Source organism: Hippopotamus amphibius, chromosome 1 (assembly GCF_030028045.1).
Source record: "Hippopotamus amphibius kiboko isolate mHipAmp2 chromosome 1, mHipAmp2.hap2, whole genome shotgun sequence".
NCBI classification, from domain to species: Eukaryota; Metazoa; Chordata; class Mammalia; order Artiodactyla; family Hippopotamidae; genus Hippopotamus; species Hippopotamus amphibius.
In genome coordinates, this window is record NC_080186.1 from 165,859,909 (window position 1) to 165,887,357 (window position 27,449).

Consider the following 27,449-nt stretch of genomic DNA (forward strand, 5'->3'; position numbering starts at 1 on the left):
GAGTTTGTATATGTGTGTATTCTTTATGGTTTTCTATATAGAAGATCAAGTCATCTACAAATAAAGATAATTTTGGTTCTTGCTTTTGCAATTTGGATACTTTTTAGCTCTTTTTCTTGCCTAACTGTTCTGGCTAGAACTTCCAGTACAATGCTAAATAATGGTGAAAGCAGGCATCTATCTTGTGTCTGATCTTAGAGGAAAGATTTTCAGTCTTTCACCATTGAGCATTGTTAGCTGTGGATTTCTTCATGATTACCCATTATCAAGTCAAGAAAATTTCCTTCTATTTCTAGTTCAAGTTGTTTGGTTTTTTAATCATGAAAGGGTGTTGGATTTTGCCAAATGCTCTTTCAGCATCTACTGAGGTAATTGTGCAAACTGTTTCCTTTATTCTATTGATGTATTACATTCATTGATTTTTCTATATTGAACCACCCTTACATTCCTGGGATAAATCCCACTTGGTTATGGTGTATAATCTTTTTAAGTATGCTGCTGGGTTCAGATGTAAGTATCTCGAGTATTATGCATCTATATTCATGAGGAATGTTGGTCTCTAGTTTTCTTGTGATGTATTTGGCTTTTGTCTCAGGGTAATGCTGGCCTCATGGAATGAATTCAGAAATATTCCCTCCTGTTTTTGGAAGAGTTTGAGGGGGATTGGTGTTCATTCTTTTTTAAATTCAGGGTAAAATTAACTAGTGAAGCCATCTGGTCCTGGGCATTTCTTTGTCAGGAGGTTTTTGATTAGTCATTTAGTCTCTTTATTTATGGGTCTGTTTCAATATGCCTGTTTTCTATTTCTTCTTGAATCAGTTTGGTAGTTAGTATGTTTTTAGGATTTTGTCCATTTCACCTAGGTTATCTAATTTGTTGGTGTACAAAGTGTTCATAGTATTCTGCTATAAAACTTTTCATTTCTATAAGGTCAGTAGTAATGTCCCAACTTTCATTTCTGTTATTAGTAATTTGTCTTCTTTTCTTAGTCAATCTAGCTAAAGGCTTGTGAATTTTGTTGATCTTTTCAAACAAGTGAATTTTTATTTTATTGGTTTTACTCTATTATTTCTCTATTTTGTTTCTTACTCTAATCTTTTTCATTTCTTTTCTTCTGCTAGTTTTGGGTATAGTTTGCTCCTCTTTTTCTTGTTTCTTAAAGTGTAAAATTAGGTTATTAATTTGAGATCTTTCCTCTTTTCTAATGCAGGCATTTACAGGTATAAATATCGCTCTGAGCACTGCTTCTGCTGCAACTTATAAGTTCCATTATGTTGTGTTTTCATGTTCATTTATCTTAAAGTATTTTCTAAATTCCCTTGTGATTTCTTCTTTGGCCTATTGTTTAAGAATGTTTTGTTTAATTTTCATATATTTGGAAATTTTCCAGTTTTCCCATTGTTGTTGATTTTTAGTTCCATTCCATAGTTGTCAGGAAAGATGCTATGTATGATTTCAATATTTTTTAATTTATTGAGACTTGTTTTGTCACCTAACATATGGTCTATCCTGGAGAAAGCTCCATGTGTACTTGAGAAAAAATAGCATATCTTCTTGATGAACTGACCCTATTGTCAACACATAATGTCTTTCTTTGTCTCTTGTAATGTTTTGCTTTAATGTCTCTTTTGTCTGATATGCATATACCCAACCCAGCTCTCTTTTGATTTCTTTTTGCATGGAATATCTTTTTGCATTTTTCACTTTCAACCTATTTGTATCTTTGGATCTCAAGTGAATCTCTTGTGGACAGCATATATTTGGATTTTTTAAAAAATTTTAGAAAAGATAAATACACAATTTTTCGACATAATCTCCTTGCTCTTCAATACACTTTGTCCATCTGTCAACAAGCTTTTGTTTTCCCTCATTAAAAAATGTTTTAGGCTGAGCTGCGAGCCACGAATACACTGCTATCTTCAACTCTTCATCAGAAGTGAATCTTTGTCCCTGGTAAGGCTGCTTTCAGGGGAACAAACAGGTGAAAGTCCAATGGAGCAAGATCAGGACTATTGGGAGGATGCTTTAACACCTCCAAACGAAGTTTTTGCAGAGTGTTGATGGTGTAGACAGAAGTGTGCAGACTTGCACTGTCATGCTAGGTCACAATGCCCTTGGATAGCAGTCCTCTATGTTTGATCTGAAGTTTAGGCTTCAGCACAAACTTTTCAAAACCTAAGCCTGTCGTGGATTATTTCATAGGCAGAGCCATGGCTGATTTGCAAATTATTTGCAACATAATCCACTGTCACTCATCTATTTTACAGAATCATTTCACATGTACACTCAATGTTGTCAGCAGCCATGGACGTGGACGAGCGTCCAGCTCCTTCTTGATGGCTAACACTTGTGCAACCTTCCTTGAATTTCTCTATCCATTCATACACACTTCTTCAAGACAAAACACTTTCTCCATACTGCACACAAAGTCTTCAATAAATAATGGCACCAGGTATATACACCCTCAGACCATAAAAAACGAATCACTGCACACTGCTCTTCTTTCATGCAAATCACAAGTGGGGCATCCATTTTTGCTTGCACTGCAGTTACAAATGAACTGATGTAACACATTCACACCCACGCAGCAGTGACTCGGAGATATAGCCTTAAACAGAAAGTGTTGATAAGACAGTGCAGCAAACAGAAGTTTTAATATAACCAGGGTGGGGATAACTTTTGACTCTCATAATTACTGATAAGGAAGAAATTACTTCTGCCATTTTGCTATTTGTTTTATATATGTCATGTCTTTTTTGTTCCTCAATTCCTCCATTACTGCTTTCTTTGGTGCTTTACTTTTATGTAGTGTACCATTTTTATTCTTTTCTCATTTCTTTTTCTGCATTTTTAAAGTTATTTTCTTGGTGGTTACCCTTGAGATTACAATTAATCTTAAATTTAAAACAGTCCATTTTTAACTACTACAAACTTAGCTTCAATAGTACATTAACAATTCTGTTCCCACACAGCTGCATACCCCCTTCATGTTTCTGTTGTCACAAAATACATCTGAATACATTGACTGCCCACTAACTATTTATAATTATTGTTTTACGCATTTGTATTTATTTTAAGCCATACAGAAAAAGAGTTACAAACCCAAAATACAATACTGGCTTTTATATTTACCTATGTAATTACATATATCAGTATTCTGTATCTCATCACAGGGTTTAAGTTACTGTCTAGTTTCATTTCCACCTAAAGGACTATCTTTAACATTTCTTGTAGCACAGGTCTACCAGAAGCAAACTCCCTTAGCTTTTGTTTGTCTGGAAATATCTTAATATATTCTTCATTTTCTGAAGGATAGATAGTTTTGCTGGATATAGAATTCTTGGTTGACAATATTTTTCTTTCAAAATTTTAATGTCATTTCACTGCCTTCTGTCCTCATAGTTTCTGAGAAGAAATCAGCTGTTCACCTTACTAAGGATTCCTCGTATGTAACAAGTTGCTTCTCTCTTGCTGCTTTCAGGATTCTGTCTTTGACTTTTGACAGCTTGATTATAGTATGTCTCAGTGTGGATCTCTTTGTTTCTCCTTCATGGAGTTCACTGAGATACTTGGATGTATATATTCTTTATCAAATTTGGAAGGTTTTTGGTCATTATTTCATCAAATATTTGTTCTTCCTCTCTCTCTCTCTCTCCCTCTCTCTCTCCCCTGCTCCCCCCCCTTCTGGAATGTGTGTGTACATTGATATGCTTGGTGGTGTCCCACAGATCTCTTAGACTCTGATTATTTTTCATCATTCTTTTTTCGCCTCAGACTAAGTCCAATTGATTTGTCTACAAGTTCACTGATTATTTCTCCTGGCTGCTCAAATCTGCTCTTGAACCCTCTACTGAATTTTTTAAATTAATTAATTAATTAATTGGCTACATTGGATCTTCGTTGCTGCATGAGGGATTTCTCTAGTTGCAGCAAGTGAGGGCTACTCCTCATTGCAGTGTGTGGGCTTCTCATTTTGGTGGCTTCTCTTGTTGAGGAGCACAGGCTCTAGGGTGCACGGGCTTCAGTAGTTGTGGCACACAGGCTCAGTAGTTGTGGTGCACAGGCTTAGTTGCACCACAACACATGGGATCTTCCTGGACCACAGACCAAACCCAAGTCCCCTGCATTGGCAGGCATATTCTTAACCACTGCACTACCAGGGAAGTCCCAGAATTTTTTAATTATTATACTTTCAGCTCCAGAATTTATTTCATTCCTTTTTATAATTTCTATTTATTGACATACTCTATTTCTTGAAACATTGTTCTCCTGGTTACCTTTAGCTCTTTGCCTGTGGTTTCCTTTAGCTCTCTGAGCATATTTTACATAGTTGACTTTAAGTCTTTGTCTAGTAATGCCAATGTCTGTGCTTCCTTAGGGTCAGTTTCTGTTCATTTCTCCTGTGTAAAAGCCATCCTTTCTTGTTTCTTTGCATGCTTCATAATATTTTTTTGAAAATTGGACGTTTTAAATTGTACAGTGTGGTAACTCTGGAAATCAAATTCTTCCCTCTCCTTAGGGTTTGTTTTTGTTGCTCTCTGTGGGTAGCGGTTGTTTAGTAATTTGTCTAAACAATTTTTGTAAGATTACATTCTTTGTAATACATGGTTTCTGAAGTCTCTTCTTCTTTTGTTTCTGGTCAGCTAATGTTTAAAGAGAGATTTTTTTAAATGCCTCAGGCAAAAAGAGGGAAGGGAGGGAGAAGGAAGGAAGAGAAAAGGAGAGAGGAAGGGAGGGAGAGAAAGAGAGAAGAAAAACTCTCCTAGTCTTTGCAGATGGGCTCTGTGTTGAGGAACTCCTTCAATGCTGAGCCAGGCCACTTACAACTATACCTTAGCATTCACTTTGGGCTTGTGCTGAGCCTAAAGATCAGTCACAGTGAAAGATTGGGATGTCTTCAGTTATTTCCTAAGCATGTGTCCTGCCCTGTGCATGTATGGCATACATGGGAGTTTTTCAGTGCCCTATTTTCCCAAAGAATCTCTCTCCCTGGATTTTCCTCTCAGGCTTTCGGCATATCTTGTTTGCCTTGAGTGTTATTTTTTTTGCTTGAGGTGGCAGTGGGTCATTCATTTGCCTTTCAATGGTTTTGAGAAATGCCCTCTGCATTGCCACCTTTCTGTCCTGAGAAAGTTCCACATTGGGCAAAACAAAAAGAATAGCTTTGGATCAGTCCTTCAGGCAGCCCTCAGACAGGTCAAAACAGACAAACACAAATCTTTAAGAACAAAATCTGCTCTGTTGTTTCTGGACTCAGGGACCAGGGTCCCACATTGGGAATATAGGATGTCCTCTGCAGGACTATCACCATGCTGAGAAGGGGGGCAGGCCAAAGGCAAGTAAAAATGCTGCAAAGTTTTCCTACCTTTTTTAAGTTGCCCCTTTCTTGACTCAAGTGTTCACTCAGTTACTGTAAACCTTTGGCTATTTTCTGAGTTCTTGTCAGAAGTTTTGCCCCCTTTTTAGGTGTTTCTGTGGGCAGATGGACTCTTGGAACTACCTACTCTACATTCTCACTGACATCACTCCTCTCCATATTTGAAGGACAGTTTTTTCTAGATGTTGAATTCCTGTTTGACAGTCTTTCTTTCAGCACTTTGAATATGACATCCCTTGCCTTCTGGCCACTGTGGTTTCAGATGAGAAATCTGTTTACAGTATGTCTAGGTGAATCTCTGAATTTATCCTACTTGGAGTTTGTTGATCTTCTTGGATGTGAAGATTAATGTTTTTCATAAAATTTGGGGAGTTTTTGGCCATTATTTCTTCACGTATTCTTTCTACCTTTTCTCTCCTCTCCTTCTGTGACACCTATGCATGTATGTTTGTATGTTTGATGGTGTTTCATAGGTCTCAGCTCATTTTTATTCATTCATTTTACTTTCTGTTTCTCACACTGGAAATCTCAATTGACCTATCTTTCTGTCCTTTAATTCTTCTTCCACTTGCTCAAATCTGCTGATGAAGTCTTCTCGTGAATTCATTTCAATTATTGTACTCTTCAACTACAGGATTTCTGTTTGGCTCTTTTTAATAATTTATCTTTACTCATATTCTGTATTTAGTGAGACAGTGCTCTCATACTTCCCTTTAGTTCTTTAGATATGGGTTTGTTTTTTTCAGTTCTTTGAACATATTTATAAAATCTTAAGTCCAACAGATGGGCTTCCTTGGGGAAAGTTTCTATTGATTGTTTTTTTCTTGTGTAGAGACCATACATTCTTGTTTCTCTGTGTGTCTCATGATTTCTTTCTTCTTCCTTTTTTTTTTTTTTTTTTTTTTTTTTTTGGTTGAAGATTGGACATTTTAAATCATATAACATTGGAAACTCTGGAAATCAGCTACTCCCCCCCCCCCCCCCAGGGTTTTATTACCATTCTTTTTCTTTTCTTTTTTTTTTTTAAGTGACTTTCCTGAACTAACTCTGTAAAGCGTACATTCTTTGTCATGTGTGGTCAGCAAAGTCTCTGCTCAGTTAGCTTAATGTCTGCTAATGACTGAACAGAGTATTCCTTAAATGCCTGGAACCAGTAAGTCTCCCAGCCTTTGCCAAGGGGCTCTCTGTGTTGGGGCATGTATTTAATGCCTCAGCAGTTTACAAGTCTGCCTTAGCCTTCATTTGCTGCTTGCACAGAATCTCCAGATGAGTTAGAGGTGACAGATCTGGGCCTTCTCAGTACTTTCCTGGTACCTTTATTGGGATCCCTAAGAGTCTTAATAATTTTTCAGTTTTACAGTTAACCAGGGGCTTTCATACATGTTAATTTCAATGATCTCAACAGCCACCCTGGAAGGTGTGTATTAATAACACCATTTTACAAATGTTGTAGCTGAACCACATAGAGGTTAAGTAACTTGTCCAAATTTTCACAGCTAGCGAGACAGTAGTAGAGCTAGGGCTTGAACCCAAAACTGTATGTCTGCATCCTTTCCACAGCACAGGACTTCCTCAGGCTTGCAAACCAGGATCCCTACAGAAGGCCTGTTTAGTGGCCCATACGGCCTCTGGAGGGCAATCAAAGAATTCAGATCCCTCAACTCATCTCTTCCCCTGATCCCTACACAAGTCCTATACCTAAGATAACATTCTACAGTCCATGACCAAACTCCGTGGGATGCTGGTATGAAATGCACTGCCATACCAACACATTCACAGAAGTGGTACCAAGTGGACCCTGCACATTTCAGGCATTGATTAGGGTTTTCCACCACCTCTGACACTACACTATGTTTATGCTAAACCTTTTCACCACCAAGAAGGAAATTTGTTATTTACCATAAATGAAGATAAAGTATATCTTTAACCTTTTTACTGTATAATAAAACACACATATAGAACCACACAAATATATAGCCTAATGGATTATTCCAAGGCCAACACCCATAACTACCACCTAGGTCAAGAAGTAGAACCTTGCCAGCTATCCCAGAAGCCTCTGCATGTGCCCCATCCCAATCACAGCTCCCTCCCTCCCCCCAAATTAACAACTATCCTTGTTTTTATAGTAATCACTTCCTTGTATTTCTCTATAGTATGCATTCCTTGAATTAATACTTCAGGTTTTTTGTTTAAAAAATGTTTTTAAATTTGATATGTCTTTTAAGTCTCCTATTCATTTTTTTTTTCTTTCCTTATAGTTTCTTTGTTGAAGAAGCCAGGCAGTATAACTTGTAGAATTTTCCAGTCTGGACTGTGTTGACTGCACACTCACGTTCCTCTCTCCTCTATTTCCTTGAAACAGGCAGCTGGATGAAAAGCCTTGACCAGATTCAGGTTTGATCTTTTTGGCAAGGTTATAGGTTCTGTTCTTTCATAGGAGGCATATAATGTCTGGTTATCTTTTTATGAGGCAAGCAGCCACTGATGCTCAAAATGCCCAAGTCCTATAATTCACTGGGATTGAAAAATTGTGATATTCTATCATTTCTTTTTCATTTATTAACTGGGACATTTCTATAAAGAGATGTTTCCCCTTATCTACTATGTGGTTACTCAGTAATACAGTTCATATAAGAAAGGTCAGTAATACTTGATTTTTTTCCCTTAATTTGACAGCTTTTGAGATAAAGTATTATTAGTTCCTTGTCCCCCTCCAAAAGTGACCTGTTAGCTTTTTTGGTATAATTATAAACTTATAGATTATTTGATGAGTTTCAAAATCCGCAGTAATTATTATCCTTATTGACGCTCAAAGTGTCCCACATTTGGCCAGAAGGAGCCTCTTCAAGTTGCCCCTTGAGTCCTTTTGACATGACCCCAGTAATCTCTGATAGCTTCTTTCCTATGTGTATGACAAGATATTCCTAGCTCATCTGGTATATTTTCTGCCCTAGACTTGCAATCAGCCATTTCTCTAAGAATCCTTAGTTTCTTTTAGTGAGAAATGGTATTTCAACATCACGTTATGGGCACTAAGGATGCATAATTGTTAAGTTGGTCAATGTTCTAGGTTTTTCAATGGATAAAGATAAAATACCTTAGTAGTTTATATTGATACTTCCAATTTAAATGCAGAACTACAGAGCTTTTACTTAACTTTGTTTATATTACATCCACATCTCCTTTCTTCCATGAGTAATCTGGTTCTCAAGAACAGAGGATAACAGAATTAAATTGTCTCAGAATACTACCACTAATAGCATCACCACTCACCACAAAGTTGATTTCCGAAAAATGGTTTAAAAATTTTTTTTGCATTGACTCTCCCCATCCTTACCCATTTTTAATCAGTAATATATCTTCATTGTCAGAGGATATATTCATTATGTGCTATATTCTCTCCTTGTTAACCCATAATTATGATTACTTCCATAAATAATCATATTTTTTAATGTTCATTGCCAGTCCTAATGTTGATACTTCTTTAGTCATTTTGGTTGGCTGAAACCTGTTCTTTACTAGATTCCTAAGGAAGGGTTCCTGGGAACAATATTAACCAAGCTTTTTAATGTTGATGACAGTTTGTCTATGTCCTTTATACTTGAAAGTCAGTTTTGCTGGATCTAGAATTCTTGGTTCACATTTTCTTTCCTGAAGTATCTTAAATGTCTTACTCCATTTTTTTAGCATAAAGTATTACCATAACAAAGTCTGGTAATAATTAATTTTCTTTTCCTTATAAGCCATTTTGCCTAGATGCTTACAATTTCCTCCACACCTCTTTCCTTTAAAGTCCAATAATTTTATGGTCTGGTGTTTGTTGTGTAAGTCCATATTCTCAATATGCAATTTGTGCTCTTTCAAAATATAGTTTCAATTCTCTTATTTCAGGTAACTTTCCTTAGATTTTAGATATTAGTGTTTATTCTGTTCTCTACTTTGTTTCTGTTTCTGTTTCAAATTCAGGGACTCCTATTATCCTTAAGTTGGGTCATCTTCCCCAGTCTTCAATGTTCATCATTTTCTCTTGAATCCTTTTTATCTCTCCATTTCTTAATGATTTTTAAGAATTTCTCCTGGACTTCCCAGGTAGCACAGTGGTTAAGAATCCGCCTGCCAATGCAAGGGATAAGGGTTCGATCCCTGGTCTGGGAAGATCCCACATGCCGTGGAGCAACTAAGCCCATGAGCTATAACTACTGATCCCATGCACCACAACTACTGGAGCCTGTGCACCTAGAGCCTATGGTCCACAACAAGGGAAGCCACCACAATGAGAAGCCCATGCACCGCAATGAAGAGTACCCCCGCTCTCTGCAACTAGGGAAAAGCCCATGCACAGCAACAAAGACCCAATGGAGCCAAAAAAAAAAAAAAAAAAAAAAAAAAAGAATTTCCCCCATTTAATCTTATATTTCTCTTAAGCTATTTATTATCTGCTATATTTAATTGCTTAATCTAATTGTCTTTATTTTTGAAATGATTTTACTTCTAGTTCTTTCCTGAGTTTTGTCACCTCACTCTTTTCTTTCCTATCTAACATTATTTTCTTAAACATTTACCTTGTTCTGGAATAATATGGTACAGTTTTTATCTGTTTTGTGAACATGTCTTTGTGGTGTGCTTTCATTATCTACAGTGATATTATTTTTCACTTTACTGTCTTTTCTCATAATAATTTTGTATGGGACTTTACCTCATTCTTTTCCTACTGAACTTTTTTATGTGAAATTAATTTTCCTGAACTTTTAGGAGAAAGTGTCATTTTAGCTTCAAATATTCCCTCTTGATTTAAAATGTGGTAGCTTGAATTTTAAGGTTTCCTGGTGCTGTTCCCCTCCTCCAATTTTATCTGAACTTCCTTCATCTCTGGGTTTCTAACCTGCTCAATTTCATTCCACTCCCAATATTCCTCCTAAGTGTGGAGCGCTGTCCTTGAAAGGAGCCTTAAACAGTCAGTTTTAAAAGTTTATAGGGTCTGGACTACTTTAGCCCCTTCATAAATTGCAGGAACCTCTGGTGCTATCCCAGTATTAGATTAGGCAACATCTTTCCTGATATCAACTGCTGTTCTCACATCAGCCCATCATACTTTCCAGTGAATACTTACTGACTGCCCGCTGCTTCCTCTTCTACAGATGCTAATACTATGCAGTGTGGCTCTTGGTAAGGATCTCTTAACTAGTTTTGATGGAAATGCTGCCCATGGGTTTTTGGTTTTGCTATCTAGTTGCTCTGTTTTTTCAAAGAGGGGATTCAGAGAGATTAAAAAACCATGTCACTGCTACAACTACTGCCACCATCTTCCCAGATATTACAGTCTATCTTAACAATCCTTATAATCTTTCTACAGAAAATTTTTTTGAACAAAATGCCTTAAAACATAACATTTTCAAAAATAATACAGGTAAAACAGAAGAAAATGCACCCATTTTGTCTGCTTACCTCAAAAAGTCTGAACAGGTTGTATCTTGTTTTATAATCAGTCCACAAGACCATAAAAAAGGCATTCGTTGAGATGGTGCTAATCATAATTATCTTAAAGAGATGACTCATTATGACTCTCTTCACAAATGCCTGACACTGAGTATCTTTCCTCCTGTCAAAAATTTGAATAAGAGGTATGATTATCTTACAACAGAGCTAGATCCCCAAACAGTGCATACTTTTTTTAGGGACTAGGGTCTGCTTTCCACCTTTTGTGAATATAAATCTATATATACTTTAAAACTGCAATGCAATGCTGACTAAATGACCGCTGAAATATGTATGACAATCACTGGGTGGGTCTGTCCCCACTCAGTTACTCAGTTCCTTCCCTCTAGACCTGTAAAAAAGAATGGTTACCACTCCATCTCAAGCAAAACAAAGCATCATCTTCATTTACTCATTCAACAAATTTTTATTAAGTGACTACTATTCAACTTACTCATTTATTCATTCAGCAAGTTTTTATTGAATGACTACTACATGCCAGGCAATACACTAGGCACTTGGGATATAAGATGAGCGAAACTAAATACTGTCAGTCTTAGTAGGGAAAACTGCTAATCAAATAATCAGCCATGCAAGCGCTTACAAATCAGTGATAAAAACCTGACCACCCTATGAAAAAACTGACAAACATACTACCAACTCATGAAGGAAATACAATGGCAATGAAGTACCCCCCAAAATGTTCAGAAACACTACTAATCAGGGACGTGCGAATTAAGTAAAACTAGTAATTTTGCTTATAAAATTAGCAAAGACTTAAACATGCTGGCAAGAGTGTAGTGTGAGGGAGCATTCTCTTAAACTGCCAGGGGAATGTAAATTGACCAACATTTCTGAAAAGCCTTAGTTCTGTTCGTATGCTCCAACCCAAGGAATCTACCCCAAGAGAACACAATCTGAAATGCAAACAGTGACTTTAGCCAAACATGTTTATTCCAGCATTATTTGCTGTAATGAGAACTTGGAAACAATTTAAAAGTCTAACCAAAAAAAGACAGGTTAAGTGAATTATGGCATATCCATCTCATGGAATATTATACAGATACTACAACATGTCTATGCATTTTTCATGATATAGAAAAATGTTTATGATCCACTGGATAGCAAAACACAGAAACAAAGCAAGATAAAAATTCTCTACTTGAAATGATCTCAACTGTGCAAAATAGGTAGAAAAAATTCACCAAGTATGCCAAAATGTTGATAGTGTCTGCCTACGGATAGCGAGGTTATAGGTAATTCTTTTTACTGTTTATTTATATTTATCTGTGCTTTCCAATTTTTCTCAAAGAGTATGTATTATTTTTCCCATTATATGTAACAAATGAACACAGTCTCACACAGTAAATATATATATATAGAGAGAGAGGGAGAGAATGTATATACTTTTTTAACCTATTAAAAACAAGATATATAATTTTCATTATCTGATTTGAGATCAGGTCTATTACCAAAAAAAAAAAAAAAAGGCTTCAAATTATCTAACACAGTAGTGAATAAAAAAAGGACACAACAGAGTCAAACTAGTCATTCAGTCTACAGGTCAAATAAGAATGTGACTGAACGTTTGATTAACCAGCCAATTGTGATATAAAAGCCAAAGAAACAAACTGTTTGGCTGAAACTTCACCAACCTCACCAGTTGGAGAAATCAGACTATCCAGGAGGAGCCCCTCAGTTTGGGAAGTGGATGAGTGCCTGTGGGAAGAGGCTATGAGACCCCAACACTGCCATCTACACATTCTTAACAAGCAAGAGAAATAAAGAATATTTACTGAAATTTCGATAATCTTTGAAAGAACAGCAGCGATGCATTCTCTAACAGTGAGCTAGAAATGACTCTTGGGTGGTTCTGGTGATAAAAGTGTTGAGACATTTTCCAAATTTTCAATGTTTATTCCTTGCTTTTACCAGCCAACAGAAAATCTCTGCTTAGGAATCTCCTCAGCATCTAGATTCCAAGAGGCCACAGAGAAGAGTCCACAGAGGGAATCCTTGCTTTATGAGGTCACTCTTGGGCATTCCAGTATGTTACTTGCCAGCAAGCCCCTAGAGGGGAGAGCTTCCCATTGGTCTACCCACAAATCTTTTCCTCCCAAGAAGACCAAGCACCTCTGTTCAGCAGAAGAGTCACGAGCACTCTGCAAGTGTGAAGCTCCGGGCTAAAGCTGGGAGACAGCAGAGACAGGCCAGACAAAAGCCCCTCCTTCAGGAAGTGCCCCCATCTGGCCCTTAATAATGTGTTAGAATAGGCTGCAGGTCACAGAAGAGGGGAAAGCAAAATTCTCTGGACTTCTAAGAGCAAGAATACACAGCCAGGGCACAGCACTGGAGACACCTGGAAGGACAAGGAAAGATTTTGATGTGTTCGGGGCTAGAACACAAGAAACAGGAGGAGGCAGAGGTTATCCTTGACCAGCACTGGTTAACTGGGGACACAGAATGTGCACATATCAACCACCTAAAGAGAGTGTAAGGGACAAGCCTGGGAATAGAGATGTTTTAGTGACAAGAGCAACAGGGATTTTTGCTCTGTTCAATTCTTGGGATTAATATATTCTCTCGTTCTCTTTCTCCTGGACCCTTTTACTTCCAAGGCAAATCAAGACAGAGGCTTCTGGGTAGCCCTGTGTTCAATTAAATGTTTAGTTGACCAAATTGGTCAAATTCCTGGAAACCTAATTTCTTGGGCCATAATAAAAAGATGTAACCACCTCACCACCTTCACTGTCCTGGTATTCTGAAACAAGTGTATATGACCACTTCGCATAGAAAAATACTCTTGTAGGCAAGCAGTATACTGAACTGGGAAATAACATCAATCACTCCACTTAAAATCATCAACAGCAAAGCTTTAAGAAACACTGATTAATGTCCCCAGGATTTAAACTTTGGCCTCATCATCTTATTCTACATTCTCTCCCTCAGGAATCAAGCTCCTCCTATGCCTCCTACTGCCTCCTCTGGTCATATGCCCCCCCAACGCCTTCTGGGCTCCTACCCACACCCCCACAGTGGGCTCCTGGAGCAGCTGCTCAGAGAGAGCCTGAATCAGTTCTTCATCTCTGTTTCCACCTGCCCCAATACATCAGTTGCCTAATCCCACCAGGGCAAATAGGAGGCCCTTGGTAAACGTGTGCCATGTGAATATACCAATGAATGACCTCAGGGATCCTTATGCTCTCTCAAGTAGCTGAGCATAATGGGATCCTATTTCCAGACACCCCAAGGATACACTTCTATGCCTCCCCTCTTTAACCACCAAAGTACACTTCTGGGGAGAAATGAAGAAGAGATTAAGAATGTAAAAAATTTTTCACGATGCTTGGAGGCGTGAGGAAAGATGGCTAGCTGGAAACAGTAGAGAAAAGACCAGCTGTTCTCAGTGTGCAACATCAGCACAGCCAACCACAGCTGAGTGTGGTTTCTGAAGTCACTGATGAAGTAGTCTAGTCTGGGACTGGAACTCCAGCTGATGAGTGGACTCGGAGATAACCAGCTTATCCAGGCCTACTGAAACCACCCACATCTTTTTGTGGATAGGTGGGCAGGACAGGCATCCTGGGATAAGAAGCTAAAGGGCCACCTCTTCTGCCCTTTTAGCCGCAGCTCACACTCTGCCTGACTTGGGCAGCACCACCTCAGCGGCACACAGCAGGCGCAGTAGCTTGATGACTCAAATCTTCTGGCCAAGAGTCATTCCTAGTTACACTGGAATTGAACTGGAACTGAAACACAAAACTCACATATTATAGCCAAACCCTATTACAGCTCTTGCTGTTCTGCAGAAATCTTACAAAACTGAAAGTTACACAATTCAACTAGTATGTATATTTTTGAACGCTAGATTAGAAATTATAAAGACTGCTCCACATTAACACTAGTAGTCCAATACTGCTTTTTGTCTTGAACAAAAACATAAAGAATCATGCTTATTCTATTTATCTAAAGATTTCCTAAATTCTATCAGTCAGAGTAACCACAATTTTCAGAACTTTCACTAACTTCGTTTTAGAAAAGGACACCGTCAAACGTGCTGCCCTGATTTATTATCTATGGAGGTCATGCAAAGGGTCATAGGTCACATCTATTTAACCCCCCTCTACTCCAGTGATCATTTAGAAGGAAAATGGAGGGAAAGTAAAGCTTGCCACATCAGAGAAACCACTGTCATCACAAAGATTCTGAACAGAAGGAAACTTGGGGGCCTCCAACTTTGACAATGTCTCTTTTAAGTTGAAATGTCAGTTACTTAGAGCAAGTATGGGGATTCATTCCGTTGGGATTGACCAGAAAGAGTATTACCACAGACTTCTGATACGGGATCCCTGATTCTCTAAAGTTCATGAGTCCCAGCAGATGTGACACCCCGTCACGTGGACCATATGTCAAACCCTCGCACAGATGCTCATCAGTAGCTACATTCTCAGGTCCTGACCACCACAATTATCAGCTGTACCCTGCTCTCTCTACTGTGCCACACACAGTCCAGGTTAACAGTTTAGCCTCTCAGACTTACATTCAAAACAGCGGGAAAGGTTTCCATTCAAGATACAGTGAAACAACTTAAGTGACACCACAAGAGAGCAAACAAACAAATCCAGAAGGTGGAATATTCCACAGGACCCAGTTTTTACAGTAAGTCAATGATATGGAGAGAAAGAGGGAATTGAGGGCAGGAGGCTTACTTCCTCTAGATGCAAAGCTTAAAGAGTCACAACAACCAAATGTGATGGGTAGGCTTCATGTGGATCCTGATTAGAACAAAACTACTGTCCAAAGACATTCTTGACCATCAGGACAATTTGATTTTGCCCAGGTATCAGCTGATACCAAGAAATCACAGTTTATTTTGTTAGGTGTGATAATGGCATTCTGGGTTCTACAAGAAAATGACCATATTTTCTAGAGATGTTTACCGGAGGATGTAGGGGTAAAATCACATGCTATCTAGGATCTGCTTTTAAATACTTTAGCAAAGAAAAAGGAAATGGGAGATGATATGAAGTAACTGGCAAGATACTGGTAACGGTTAAATCCTGGTGATAAGTACATAAGGGTTGAATGCACTATTTATTTTAAAATATGTTTAAATTTTTTCATGTTTAAAAATTCACATAAAAAATTTGAAGCACTGAGCTAGAAATCTTTGGTAATAAAATGTATAAAAGCTCCCAAATCTATAATATAGGAAAAAGTTCATAAAAATACATGGCTTTGCCTTCTCCTCTTAAAAATTTCAAAGTACAAGTTCTAGTGTCCAGGCTCTAGATCTCCCAGCAGCCACAGAGCCTGGGTGGCTCTTCTCTCTCTTGCCCCACCCCCCATGTATACTCCACACCCACAGGGCAAAATGACCATACCTGCCTCTCCCAGGTCAACAGAACCAGCCAAAAACTGGCTGCAGAGAGCTCAGCCTCCTTGTCCCACATGGCTCCTCAGACTAGGGGTCGGGACTGGGAGAGAGGGAAGCTTTGCTTGCTGTAACACAGAGTGATTTTTCTGGCCTCTGATGTGAGGCGGGGTATAAAGATGATCCTTGTTAAATCCTACTACTGTGAGCCATGTTTCTTGGATAGATATATACACACTTTTTAATCTACATTTTAATCTCATTAATAGCTACATTCCTGAGTTCCTTCAAAGAACAGTTATTGCAATTTTTAAATAATAGCTTACTTTATATTCCATTTTACTCCTGTCAGTGACACATGGAGTAAACACAGCTCATTACTAGATAATACCCAAGTAGCTTCTAGCTCAGTGGCTACAGACCCTCAGTTCAGGGGTCACAACATGCAAATAATGGGAAAAAATGACCCTTGGTTCCTCCTTCCTTCAGTACGTCAAATAATGACCTGGCAAGTTGGTCACTGTGACAGTGAATCCTTTTTTGCCTCACCTTGCTGGAAGCCTGGGGCAAGACTCTTGTCTTCTCCTTTCTCCCTGTCTGACGAGGAAGGATAAAACACAAGACAGCTCACTCAACACAAGACAGCTCACTCAATTTTTGCGACCTCTGTAACTTAAGTAACTACTTAAGTAGTAACAACAGCTAAAATCCAAGTCAACTTGAGCATCATAAGAATCGTTACATAGAGTTAAGCCCTTTACCTATAGAGTTTATCATTCTTTTTCTACCTTACAACTGCTCTCCAACACAATGCATTTGTAAAGCCACCATAATCACTTGAATTTCTGGGTTACAAAAATGCATGAATGCTCCCCCATACCTGCTTCTGATCTTTAAGAATGCTGTTTCTCGGGACTTCCCTGGTGGTCCAGTGGTTGAGAATCCACCTTTCAATGGAGGGGACGTGGGTTCAATCCCTGGTCAGGGAACTAAGATCCCACATGCTGCGGGGCAACTAAGCCTGCCCCGAGCGCCACAGCCAAGACCCGATGTAGACAAATAAATAAATAAATAAATAAATAAATAAATAAATAAATAAATAAATAAAAAGAATGCTGTTTCTCTTTTTTAATATTATTAACAGAATTACCTGGGTTAATTTACCTTATATATGTGACTAGATATAATGAAAAATACTTCAAGCTCAAGTTTAAATCATTTTTATTTAAGCACTGATTTTACAAAATGTGATCGTTCAAAAGGTGCACTAAATTGACAATTTAATTTGTTCATGTATTGATAAATTGCCTTCAAAAAAACACTGGAGCTAGATGTGTATATAAGATTTCACATGCATTTTGGAAGAAATCACACAGAAGCAGCTGCTTTTTCAATAAACTTGGCCAGTTTCACATCTCTTTTGGTCAGTCCTCCACAGTCATGCGATGTGAGAGTTATCTGGACCTAGGAAAGAGAGAAGCCGCTTTTAAAACCCTGAGCTGCGATTCATGATGTTCTCCTTTGGTGGTTCAGAAATCAATCTATTACTCAATATTTATCTTTGAGAATTGGGGCGATTAAATGATTTAGAAAATACTACATTATGAATAAACAATGCATTTCCAAAATCCAGTAAACTCCAGGCTGGGCCCAGCAGCCACCCAGGGATAAAAAGGTTCTCTCGTAAGAAGGGCAAACGAGCTGCCAGAATCTCAAATCTTGACTCTTGGGGCGAAAACAGAGAGCGAGAGAGGGAGAGAGACTGAGGTTACACTTTAACTCCTATTACTTTAATTACATCAACAATTTTTAGGCCACTGAGAAAAACTAAGCCATCAAATGTAACATCTTAGCAACCATGTTAAAAAAGCCTATTTCCAAATTTGGGAAGAGGGGGTGGGGTGGAGGAACAGACCATTACCTCTTGACAAATCAATTAAAAAGCAAAAACAAAATTACGGGCAAACTGAGGCAACTAGGAAATAAAAGTTTATGCTGGTACCTGTATGCTCTGAATTATTCCAATTAAATCACAAAAATATGAAATTTTCTTTTTTCAAAGAGAAAACAGAATCTCACAGAAATCTAGATGATAAGAAATTCCACATGGCATGACCATCAAGGCAAGGACACTTTTCGGGCAAGTGTGATTCTTCTCACTACGCCCCCTTAAAACTACCTGAGGAAGTCTTTTCGGTCTGTTCTTTCCCTTAAGAAGGTCAGTTCCCACTGAGAATAGAGAATTTAATAAATAGTTCTTGAGCAAATTTATTGCAATGAGATAAATAAGGCCATATCTTTCTTATTTGCTACCATCTCTTTCAATAATTTACCTTAAGAGGGTTTAAAAACTTATCTACATGACTGATATTCAAGTTTAATTCAGGAGTCTAATTTGGCCCAACTTTTTCATACTAGTTTCAGCAGAAGACAAGCATGAAAATGAAGAACTCAGTCACTGGTTCTCTTGAGTAGATCTGAAAATTGTTTACTAATTTGCAGTAACACACAGGGATCCTGAGAGAAAGAATAAGAGAATACTTTCCTAAGCACAATGACACTTAGTTGCACAGGATGACAAGCAAGAAAGGAAGAAAGAAGTTTCTTAAACTCCATAATAAAGGTGATTCCAAAATAAGGCAATTCAGTTACCTTGTTGTACACATTGAACCACTCCGGGTGGTGATTCATCTTCTCTGCTTGTAGGGCGACTCGAGACATAAAGCCAAATGCCTGCATAAGATGAAGTCAGAAGTGATGACTGACAGTGCCCTCTGCCCTGGACCTGAGAGAGACACCAGAGCAACCCAACCAGATAAAGACATGGCTAGGATCCTTAGAGAAGCCTGGAGAATCAAATATGAAAGGGAATGCTCTCCACAGAGCTGGGGTAGCAGTGTAGCAGGACGGTGACCTGCTGCTGCTGAATGGTGAAAAACAATCAGGCTCAAATAAACAAACCAGGAAATTGGTCTCACCCAGTGACCTGTCTGGACTGTTTAATTGTCCTCAGGACAAGACTCTCCAAAATAGGGAATAATTTCTCTTCAACTCTGTGTCCTGGAACTCACTACCTGGCCCCAAATCTTAGCAGTTACATTTCTTGCAGCACTGCTTTTTGTTTTTAGTGACTTTTGCTAACTAAGGCATCGACCACGAAGACTATACATATATGAAAATGTCTTGTGAATGTGTCTTAAGCAAAAGCTCCAGTAGAAATGAACAACCATCCCATCCCGCAGGCAGGACAGAAGGGGATGAGACTATTTTCACTGACATCCAGAGTGGAACAGAAAAGACGGGCTTGCCTGCTCAGGATCTTCTTGCTACTGCCCAGCACTGCCATTTCGAGGAGAAAGCACTCCGCTGCCAGGCAGAGGGCTGCAGAGCCGGCCACAGACCTAAGTGAGTGCCTGCAGGGCACTGTCTTCATACCACAGGGAAAGTACAAACCTAATTTTGTTAAGCAGAAGGCAAACTTGTCCTGAGAGGAAAAAAAAAAACATTTTTTTTGCTTGCTTTCAAATTTTTATGAGAGTAATTGCAAACAACAGGAGAGTTTGTCTCTTTCGTGTCCAGAGGCAGAAATATTTGGTAAGACTCTAAGGAAATGGTACATTAATTACAAAGTTACAGTGGAATTCACAGGGCATCACCCATTACAGTCACATAAATAAGTATTTAACTTCTTTACCCCTATCCAGAAAAACCAATCTGATGTTAGTTGGGCTATGGTTTTTGGATCACCAAATGACATAAGAGCGCATTTCCAAGTTAAGAGAAATATGGAAGACACCATTTTCAAACAATTCTGTCATTTATAATGGTTCCTATCTCAGAATCAATTTTATTCAGGATAAAGATTTCCATTTTGACACTTAACGCCTGAAGGTTTTCCCTATTAGGAAAAGGAAGTTCAAGAGAAATCCATTTAACCATGTATGGAATTATCAGTGGGAAAACAACATTCACTCTCCCACCCCTTCTCATTTCATAATCTGATTCTTTATGTGAGGATAAGGAACAAGCTCAATAAGAAAGTTTGTTTTAATTATTCAAACACAGAATTTTAATCTGTATTAAATTATTTTGAGAATTTTTACCCTGTTTGCCTATAATGCTTTATTCTAATGCTTTTAGCTTTAGAAGATTTACAATTTCATCACCACCCCTGAGAGACATTAAGGACATGGATTTCTGAGCCAGGGATTCAAATCCCAATTCTACTACTCAATTGTCGTATGATTTAACTCCGAGCCTCAATTTTCTTATCAGTAAAATGGCGATGATAAAAAAAAAAAAAAAAACCTCATGTAATTATTTTAATTTTAAAAAAAAGAGATGGCGATATAAAAACACTTAGCACAGCACCTGGCACAGAATGCACATACTGCTACCACTACTGCTTCTGGCCAAACTACACACCGTAGACCTTACAAAACATAATGGTAAGTGAAAAGCCCTCCCACAGACATTGAGAATCTAAGATTCGGTTGCTTTCTCTCAGAAGAATGACCCTCTCCTTTTCCCATGTGCCATAAATAGAGACTGACACACAAATACCCGACAGATAATATACTGTGGAATAATACCCTGATGCAGACTGACTGGGGAAAATAGCTGAATAACAAGAAATCAGGTTCTTAAGCCCTGTGGCCACAATTTCTATGAACCAAGCTATCCTAAAAGGTCCAAAGTGATGCTTAGAATCCTTTAACATTGCCTAAGAGACAAGTGAATTGAGTGAGTGGATGATCTGAACATGATCAGAAGTGCTCCTCAAATCTTTGACCACCAGCATGCTATCAGCACAGCAGCCAAATCTATTCCATCACAAATATGACTTAAAAGAGAACATCCATATCCTAAGAGGTACATTGAACAAAGAAAAAGCCTACCTATAAACAATGTTAAAAAAAAAAAAAAAAGTACATCCAAAGACCCTCCAAATTTGTATTTTCCTCAGTTTTACATATTTCCCTTCGACTGTCACCTAATATTTACATTTAATAAAATATCACAAAGCCTGATAAACCATTTACACAGGATTTACTCCTAATTCTTCCTTAGGGCAAGAATACTCAATCTGCTCTGGGAGCAAAAAGACAATTCCATAATCCTTCTTCTACATAACAGAACAAAATAATCCTCCAAATATTTATTTTTAAATCCATAAATTAAAAACATCCATAACTATACACATTCAAATTAAAGTAAAAGAATTTCCTCAAGGAAGTTAGATGAGTAGGTAGGAGAGGGGAAAAGCAAAATCTCAAAGGGGAATTTTGATTATATGGAATATAATAAAGAAGGAATGTGACTAAACAGCAAACTTGGCAGATAGTGAAAAGCATCTGTCCCTTCTTTCAAAGATTTATTTTTATAGCCCTAGCTACTTGTTACCAGGATGCCAGCTGGAATCTAAAGGCCTTGAGCTAGCTAAAAGTACAGGCTTTCTAAACCATTCCATCAAAGAAAGCTACTAACAGCCCAAAGCAAAATAGATACCAGCAACCCAGTAAGAAGCTTAGAGAACAGAACTGAGAAAATGGACAAATGAAGTAGAAATCAACACGAATTTATATGAATTAGAAAATAATAAATACAGAAAACAAAGTACCTCTAACATATAGATAATTGCTGTCAATAAGTAGAACAACAACTGAAAGAAAGAAAGAAAGAAAGAAAGAAAGAAAGAAAGAAAGAAAGAAAGAAAGAAAGAAAGAAAGAAAAGAAAGAAAACTGGAGATGTAATTCAAGAAAAATTTCCAGAAAGAAAAGATTTAAATCTAGAGATTGTAAGAATTCAGCCATGTCCCCACATTCTAGGAAAGTCGGTGAACTATGAAGATAAAAAATTCTTTTGGCATCTAGTCAAATAAGATCAATTCACCGATAATGATGAAAAGAATGTGGCTGATTTCAAACTTCCACATATCAACATTCAACATACAAGTTAGAGAAGCAATGCCTATAAAGACTCTAGGAAATGAAAGTGTGAAGAATTTTATACCCAGCTAAACTGTTATTCAAAATTAATGCAAAAGACATACTTTTTTCAAATGCAATAACTCATGGAATAATTTCCATTCACTCTTCTTGGGGAAATTTTTATTAAAGGATGAAATATACATAACTAAGAGATGAATGGAGAAACTATACCAAAGGTATTGGCAGTGAGTAATAAATTCACTCAGCTCTAGAAACACATTTTAAACAACTATGGGGATTATAGTTACAGAATAAAATGTAAATGTTATAAACCTTTAAAAGGGTTGAAGGAAATAGAAATAGGGAAGGTAGATGAAAGTTGAAAAAAATTTAAAAGCTAAAAGATCAAATGTTAAAGATATACGTATTTAAAAGTATAAAACAGGGACTTCCCTGGTGGCACAATGGTTAAGAATCCACCGGCTAATGCAGGGGACACAGGTTCAATCCCTGGTCCAGGAAGATCCCACATGCCACAGAGCAACTAAGCCTGTGTGCCACAACTACTGAGCACGAAAGCCACAACTATTGAGCCCATGTGCCACAACTACTGAAGTTCACATGCCTAGAGCCTGTGCTCCACAACAAGAGAAGCCACTGTAATGAGAAGCCTGCACACCACAACAAAGAGTTGCTCCCACTCACCGCAATTAGAGAAAGCCTGCACACAGCAACAAAGACCCAATGCAGCCAATAAATTAATTTATATATTTATTCATTTATTTTAAAAAGTATAAAACATAAGCAACAGAACTAAAAATATGAACTAAAATTATATGGTAAAGGGGAAGTACGAAAAAAGAAGTATAATTTTGACATTGCGTAGTGGGGAGACCACTATCTAAAGAAATGTCAGCTAAATGTTATCTAAAGAAATGGAGGATTACATTTGCTATGTAAAATTACAGGTCTAATAGTATTCACAAGAAGAACAAAAATAAAATTGAAATATTTACAATTAAGTAAATGAAAACACGATTAAAATGCAACAAACTCCCCGCCACAATCCTTATTATTATTTTTTCTATAAATTTATTTATTTTTTATTGGCTGTGTTGGGTCTTCGTTGCTGCACACGGGCTTTCCCCAGTTGCGGCGAGCGGGGACTACTCTTCATTGCAGTGTGCGGGCTCCTCATTGTGGTGGCTTCTCTTGTTGTGGAGCACAGGCTCTAGGTGTGTGGGCTTCAGTAGTTGCGGCACATGGGCTCAATAGTTATGGCTCACGGGCTCTAAAGCGCAGGCTCAACAGTTGTGGCACAGGGGCTTAGTTGCTCCATAGCACGTGGTATCTTCCTGGGGCAGGGATCGAACCCATGTCCCTTGCATTGGCAGGTGGATTTGAAACCACTGCGCCACCTAGGAAGTACCCCCCCAATCTTTATTATGATTAAGGTTAAGGGGGAAAAAACCATATTGGTTCTGTCATGTTTTATAAGACCAAATATCTTTCCAATCAATAAATTGTAAAGAGCCTAAATCCAACTAGTTAAAAGAAGAGAGAACTTATACAATGGATAACAAAGCAAAACTCAACCACTAGAGATAAAAGGACATAGGCGAATGTAATTTTTTTTAAAGCAATCATAAGGGTAATTTAAATTATAAAGTATATCCACAATGAAGATGAAGACTGAATAACTGTGAATACCTACATTGCAATAATACAGCATCAAAATCAATGAGACAGAAATGACAGGGCTGATGGGCCAAATAGAAACATTTGGGGCTTCCCTGGCAGCACAGTGGTTAAGTATCTGCCTGCCAATGCAGGGGACATGGGTTCGAGCCCTGGTCCAGGAAGATCCCACATGCCACAGAGCAACTAACCCCCAGGTGCCACAACTACTGAGCCCAAGTGCTGCAACTACTGAAGCCCGCACGCCTAGAGCCCGTGCTCTGCAACAAGAAGCCACCACAATAAGAAGCCTATGCACTGCAATGAAGAGTAGCCCCCACTCTCTGCAACTAGAGAAAGCCGGCGTGCACCAATGAAGATCCAAAGTAGCCAATAAATAAAATAAATTTTAAAAAAAATTTGTAGTTGGAGACTTTAATTCACATCTCTTAAGCCATGGCAGATTAAGTGAATAAAAGTAAGGATACGGACTACTTTAAAACATAATTTAAAAGGTAGATCTAATCGATGTATTTTAAACTCTAAAACTTGAGAATATAGCTTTTAAAATATATTTCAAACATTCACAAAAACCGAATATTTACTACTCCACAAAGAAAATCTCAACAATCACAAAGTAGAAATAGTACTGATCACATTCTCTAGTAAAATTAAAAACAAAACTAGGACACAAATGTAGCAAAAAGTACTACCTGAAAAAAAATTTAAATCCTTCTTTTAAAACTCTTGAGTCAAAAAAGAAATCAATACTAAAAATGAATAGAAATTAATAATGTAAGTATTACATATGGATACATCTATAGCAATAATCAGCATAAACATCTTTAAGTACTTAAATTTTCTTAAATTAATGAACTTTAAAGAATAAAAATAAATTAAATATCCAATCAAGAAACTAGATAAATAACAAAATAAATTCAGGGAGGAGAGTAAGAATAAATATAAATAAAGGGAACAGCAGATGTAAATTAATTAGTAAAGAGCAAAAAATGGTATAACTAACAAATCTAAATGCTGTATCTGGAAAAATTATATAACAGAAAATTGGTTACTTCCTGTAAAAACAAAGAAACAGAAAGATAGGGAGAGAAAGTACAGATAAACAAAATAAGAAATGAGAATGGGAAAGTAAAGACAGTTACAAGAGAAATTTTGAAACATACAAAAAATGAATTTTGAACAAAGTGTATACACAAATAAATTTTAAAACACAGGTAAGATAGTTCTCTGAGAAATAAAAATTATCAAAACTGACCCTAGAAGAGAAAAATATCTAAATAATTAAACAGCTGTAAAAGAGAAATGTGTCTAAGAGTGACACCAAAAAGTAACAGTTCCCAATCATTTCACAGAGGAATTCTACCAAACCTATATGGAACAGTTGACTGATTAAACTGTTCCAGAGCAAAGAAAAAGAAGGATATTTCCAAATTATTTTTTATAAACTATCATAATATTGTCTCCAAATTCTCACAGAGTATACAATAATGAAACTATAGATTGATCTCATATTAATTGAAATCCTAATAAACAAAACTTTGCAGTACACTGAAAGAATAAAACACCATGAGCAAACAGGATTTACTCTAAGAATGCAAGGATGGCTCAATATAAGGGAATTATTAATATAATTTACTATATTAATAAATCAAAAGAGAAAAATCATACATGACTCCCATAAATTCTGAAAAGATATTTGATAAATTCAATACTTACTATGTATTAAAGTTCTTAATGAATAAGAATATATGGGCCCTTCCTTAAATGACAGACCATATTCTCAGTTCCAAAGGCAATATCTTTCTTAATAGGGATACACTGAAAGAACTCCCACTGAAGTCAAGAATAAAACAAACAAGCCAAAAAAAGTCAATAGTCTTCTTACAAAAACAATGAATTAGAAAATACACTGGAAGAAAAGTTCCCATCTGAAATGGCACCAAAAAATTATCTAGGAATAACCTTAACAAGAAATGCATAAATTCTTTATGCAAAAAACTTTAAACCACTACTAAAAAGTAGATAAATCTTACTACATTAACTTTTTTTTCTGTATTATGATAAAAATCAACAAATTAAAAGACAAACAACAAACTGTATCTGCAGTACACATTTCCTTAGCATATAAAGAGAACTGACAATAAGAAAAAGTCCAAACGCCAATGTTTTAAAAATGGGCAAAGGACATAATAGACAGGTAACAGAGAAAAGAAATCAAATGGTTCTTAAACATAAAAACTGTTCCATCTCAAATATAAGAAAAGTACAAATTAAAGCTAAGTTACGTCACTTTTATCTCAATAAATTGGGGTGGGGGGAACTAAATTAAACCTATCAGTTCGGCAAAGACCAAAAAGTTTGATAATATTTTGTTAGTGAAGATACAGGAGAAATGGTACTCTCATATTTTTGGAGAAAATAAATTGATATAATAATCACTATAAAAGAGAATATGACAATATCTATCAAAATTAAAAATGTCTTATGCCCATAGGAAAAAATATGACTATGTCTTTTGGCCAAGCAATTCCACTTCTAGGAATTTGTCCTGCAGACATACTCATACATAAATTACAAGAATGGTCACTGCAGCACAGCCTATAACAGCAACAGGCTTGAAAGAGCCAAATGTCCATCAACAGAGAGCTGATTAAAACATATCATGGTACATTTATTCACTGGAATACTATGTAACCATTAAGAAGAGAAAACTATTTATCTTCTGACTAGAAATACCTCCAAGATATATTACTAAATGGGAAAAAAATGCATAACAACACTCTATAAATTGTATAAAAAGGAAAGAAAAGAAACTATGTGCATTAACATCTCTGGAATGGTACATAAGGATCTGGTAATAGTGAATGACAGAGGGTGGAGAGAGAGAACTGGGTGGTTGAGAATCAGGAACAGGAAGAGGCTTACTATACTCTGGTACCTTTTGACTTTTGAACCAATACATACATGATCTTTTTTTTTTTTAATTTATTTTATTTATTTATTTATTATTTATTTTTTATTGGCTGTGTTGGGTCTTTGTTGCTGCACACGGGCTTTCCCCAGTTGCGGCGAGCAGGGGCTACTCCTCATTGTGGTGGTTTCTCTTGTGGAGCACAGGTTCTAGGTGCGTGGGCTTCAGTAGTTGCGGCACATGGGCTCAACAGTTGCGGCTCACGGGCTCTAAAGCGCAGGCTCAACAGTTGTGGCACAGGGGCTTAGTTGCTCTGCGGCATGTGGGATCTTCCTGGGGCAGGGCTCGAACCCATGTCCCCTGCATTGGCAGGCAGATTCTGAACCATTGCGCCACCTAGGAAGTCCATGATCTATTTTTAAAGTTAGTTATCTTGGGAAAAAATGAAGAAGCCATGCAAATGAAGGTCTCACTGTAAAGGGAGCTGGGATCCTGCAATGCATGTAACCTGGTTCATATTAAAATATTTTGGCTCACATTAACTTCTTAACATATGCCTACCTGTTTAGGTGGGTTTTTAGTGCCAATTTACAGCATAGTTTGTCTATGAGCCATGTTCTGTTGAGCCACGGCCATTTCAAACAAACATATGTCCAACAAATAGCATATAATGGCTGATA

General features: G+C 37.3%; 2 protein-coding genes across 7 annotated transcripts in view; both read right to left on the bottom strand.

The window, feature by feature from the left end:
- Positions 1-12,752, bottom strand: part of CATSPER3 (cation channel sperm associated 3) — a 37,490-nt gene extending 24,738 nt beyond the window's left edge. Inside the window, exons 1-2 of one of the 2 annotated variants that reach the window (XM_057734610.1) lie at positions 12,652-12,752; positions 10,826-10,979 (exon numbers count right to left, since the gene is read on the bottom strand). In XM_057734610.1, coding sequence (XP_057590593.1) covers positions 10,826-10,979; positions 12,652-12,752 — 255 coding nt within the window. Of the gene's footprint in view, positions 1-10,825; positions 10,980-12,651 lie in introns of those variants that run through there. The other variant, XM_057734602.1, reaches the window with a different exon arrangement.
- A 4,681-nt stretch (positions 12,753-17,433) lies between these two features.
- Positions 17,434-27,449, bottom strand: part of PCBD2 (pterin-4 alpha-carbinolamine dehydratase 2) — a 46,544-nt gene continuing 36,528 nt past the window's right edge. For 3 of the 5 annotated variants that reach the window (XM_057734625.1, XM_057734627.1, XM_057734655.1), the window contains 2 exons: positions 18,882-18,962; positions 17,434-17,693 (listed from right to left, as the gene is read on the bottom strand). In XM_057734625.1, the coding sequence (XP_057590608.1) occupies positions 17,598-17,693; positions 18,882-18,962 (177 nt within the window). In that variant the 3' untranslated portion in view covers positions 17,434-17,597. Of the gene's footprint in view, positions 17,694-18,881; positions 19,015-19,537; positions 19,714-27,449 lie in introns of all 5 variants that reach the window. The other 2 variants (XM_057734646.1, XM_057734636.1) reach the window with 2 other exon arrangements.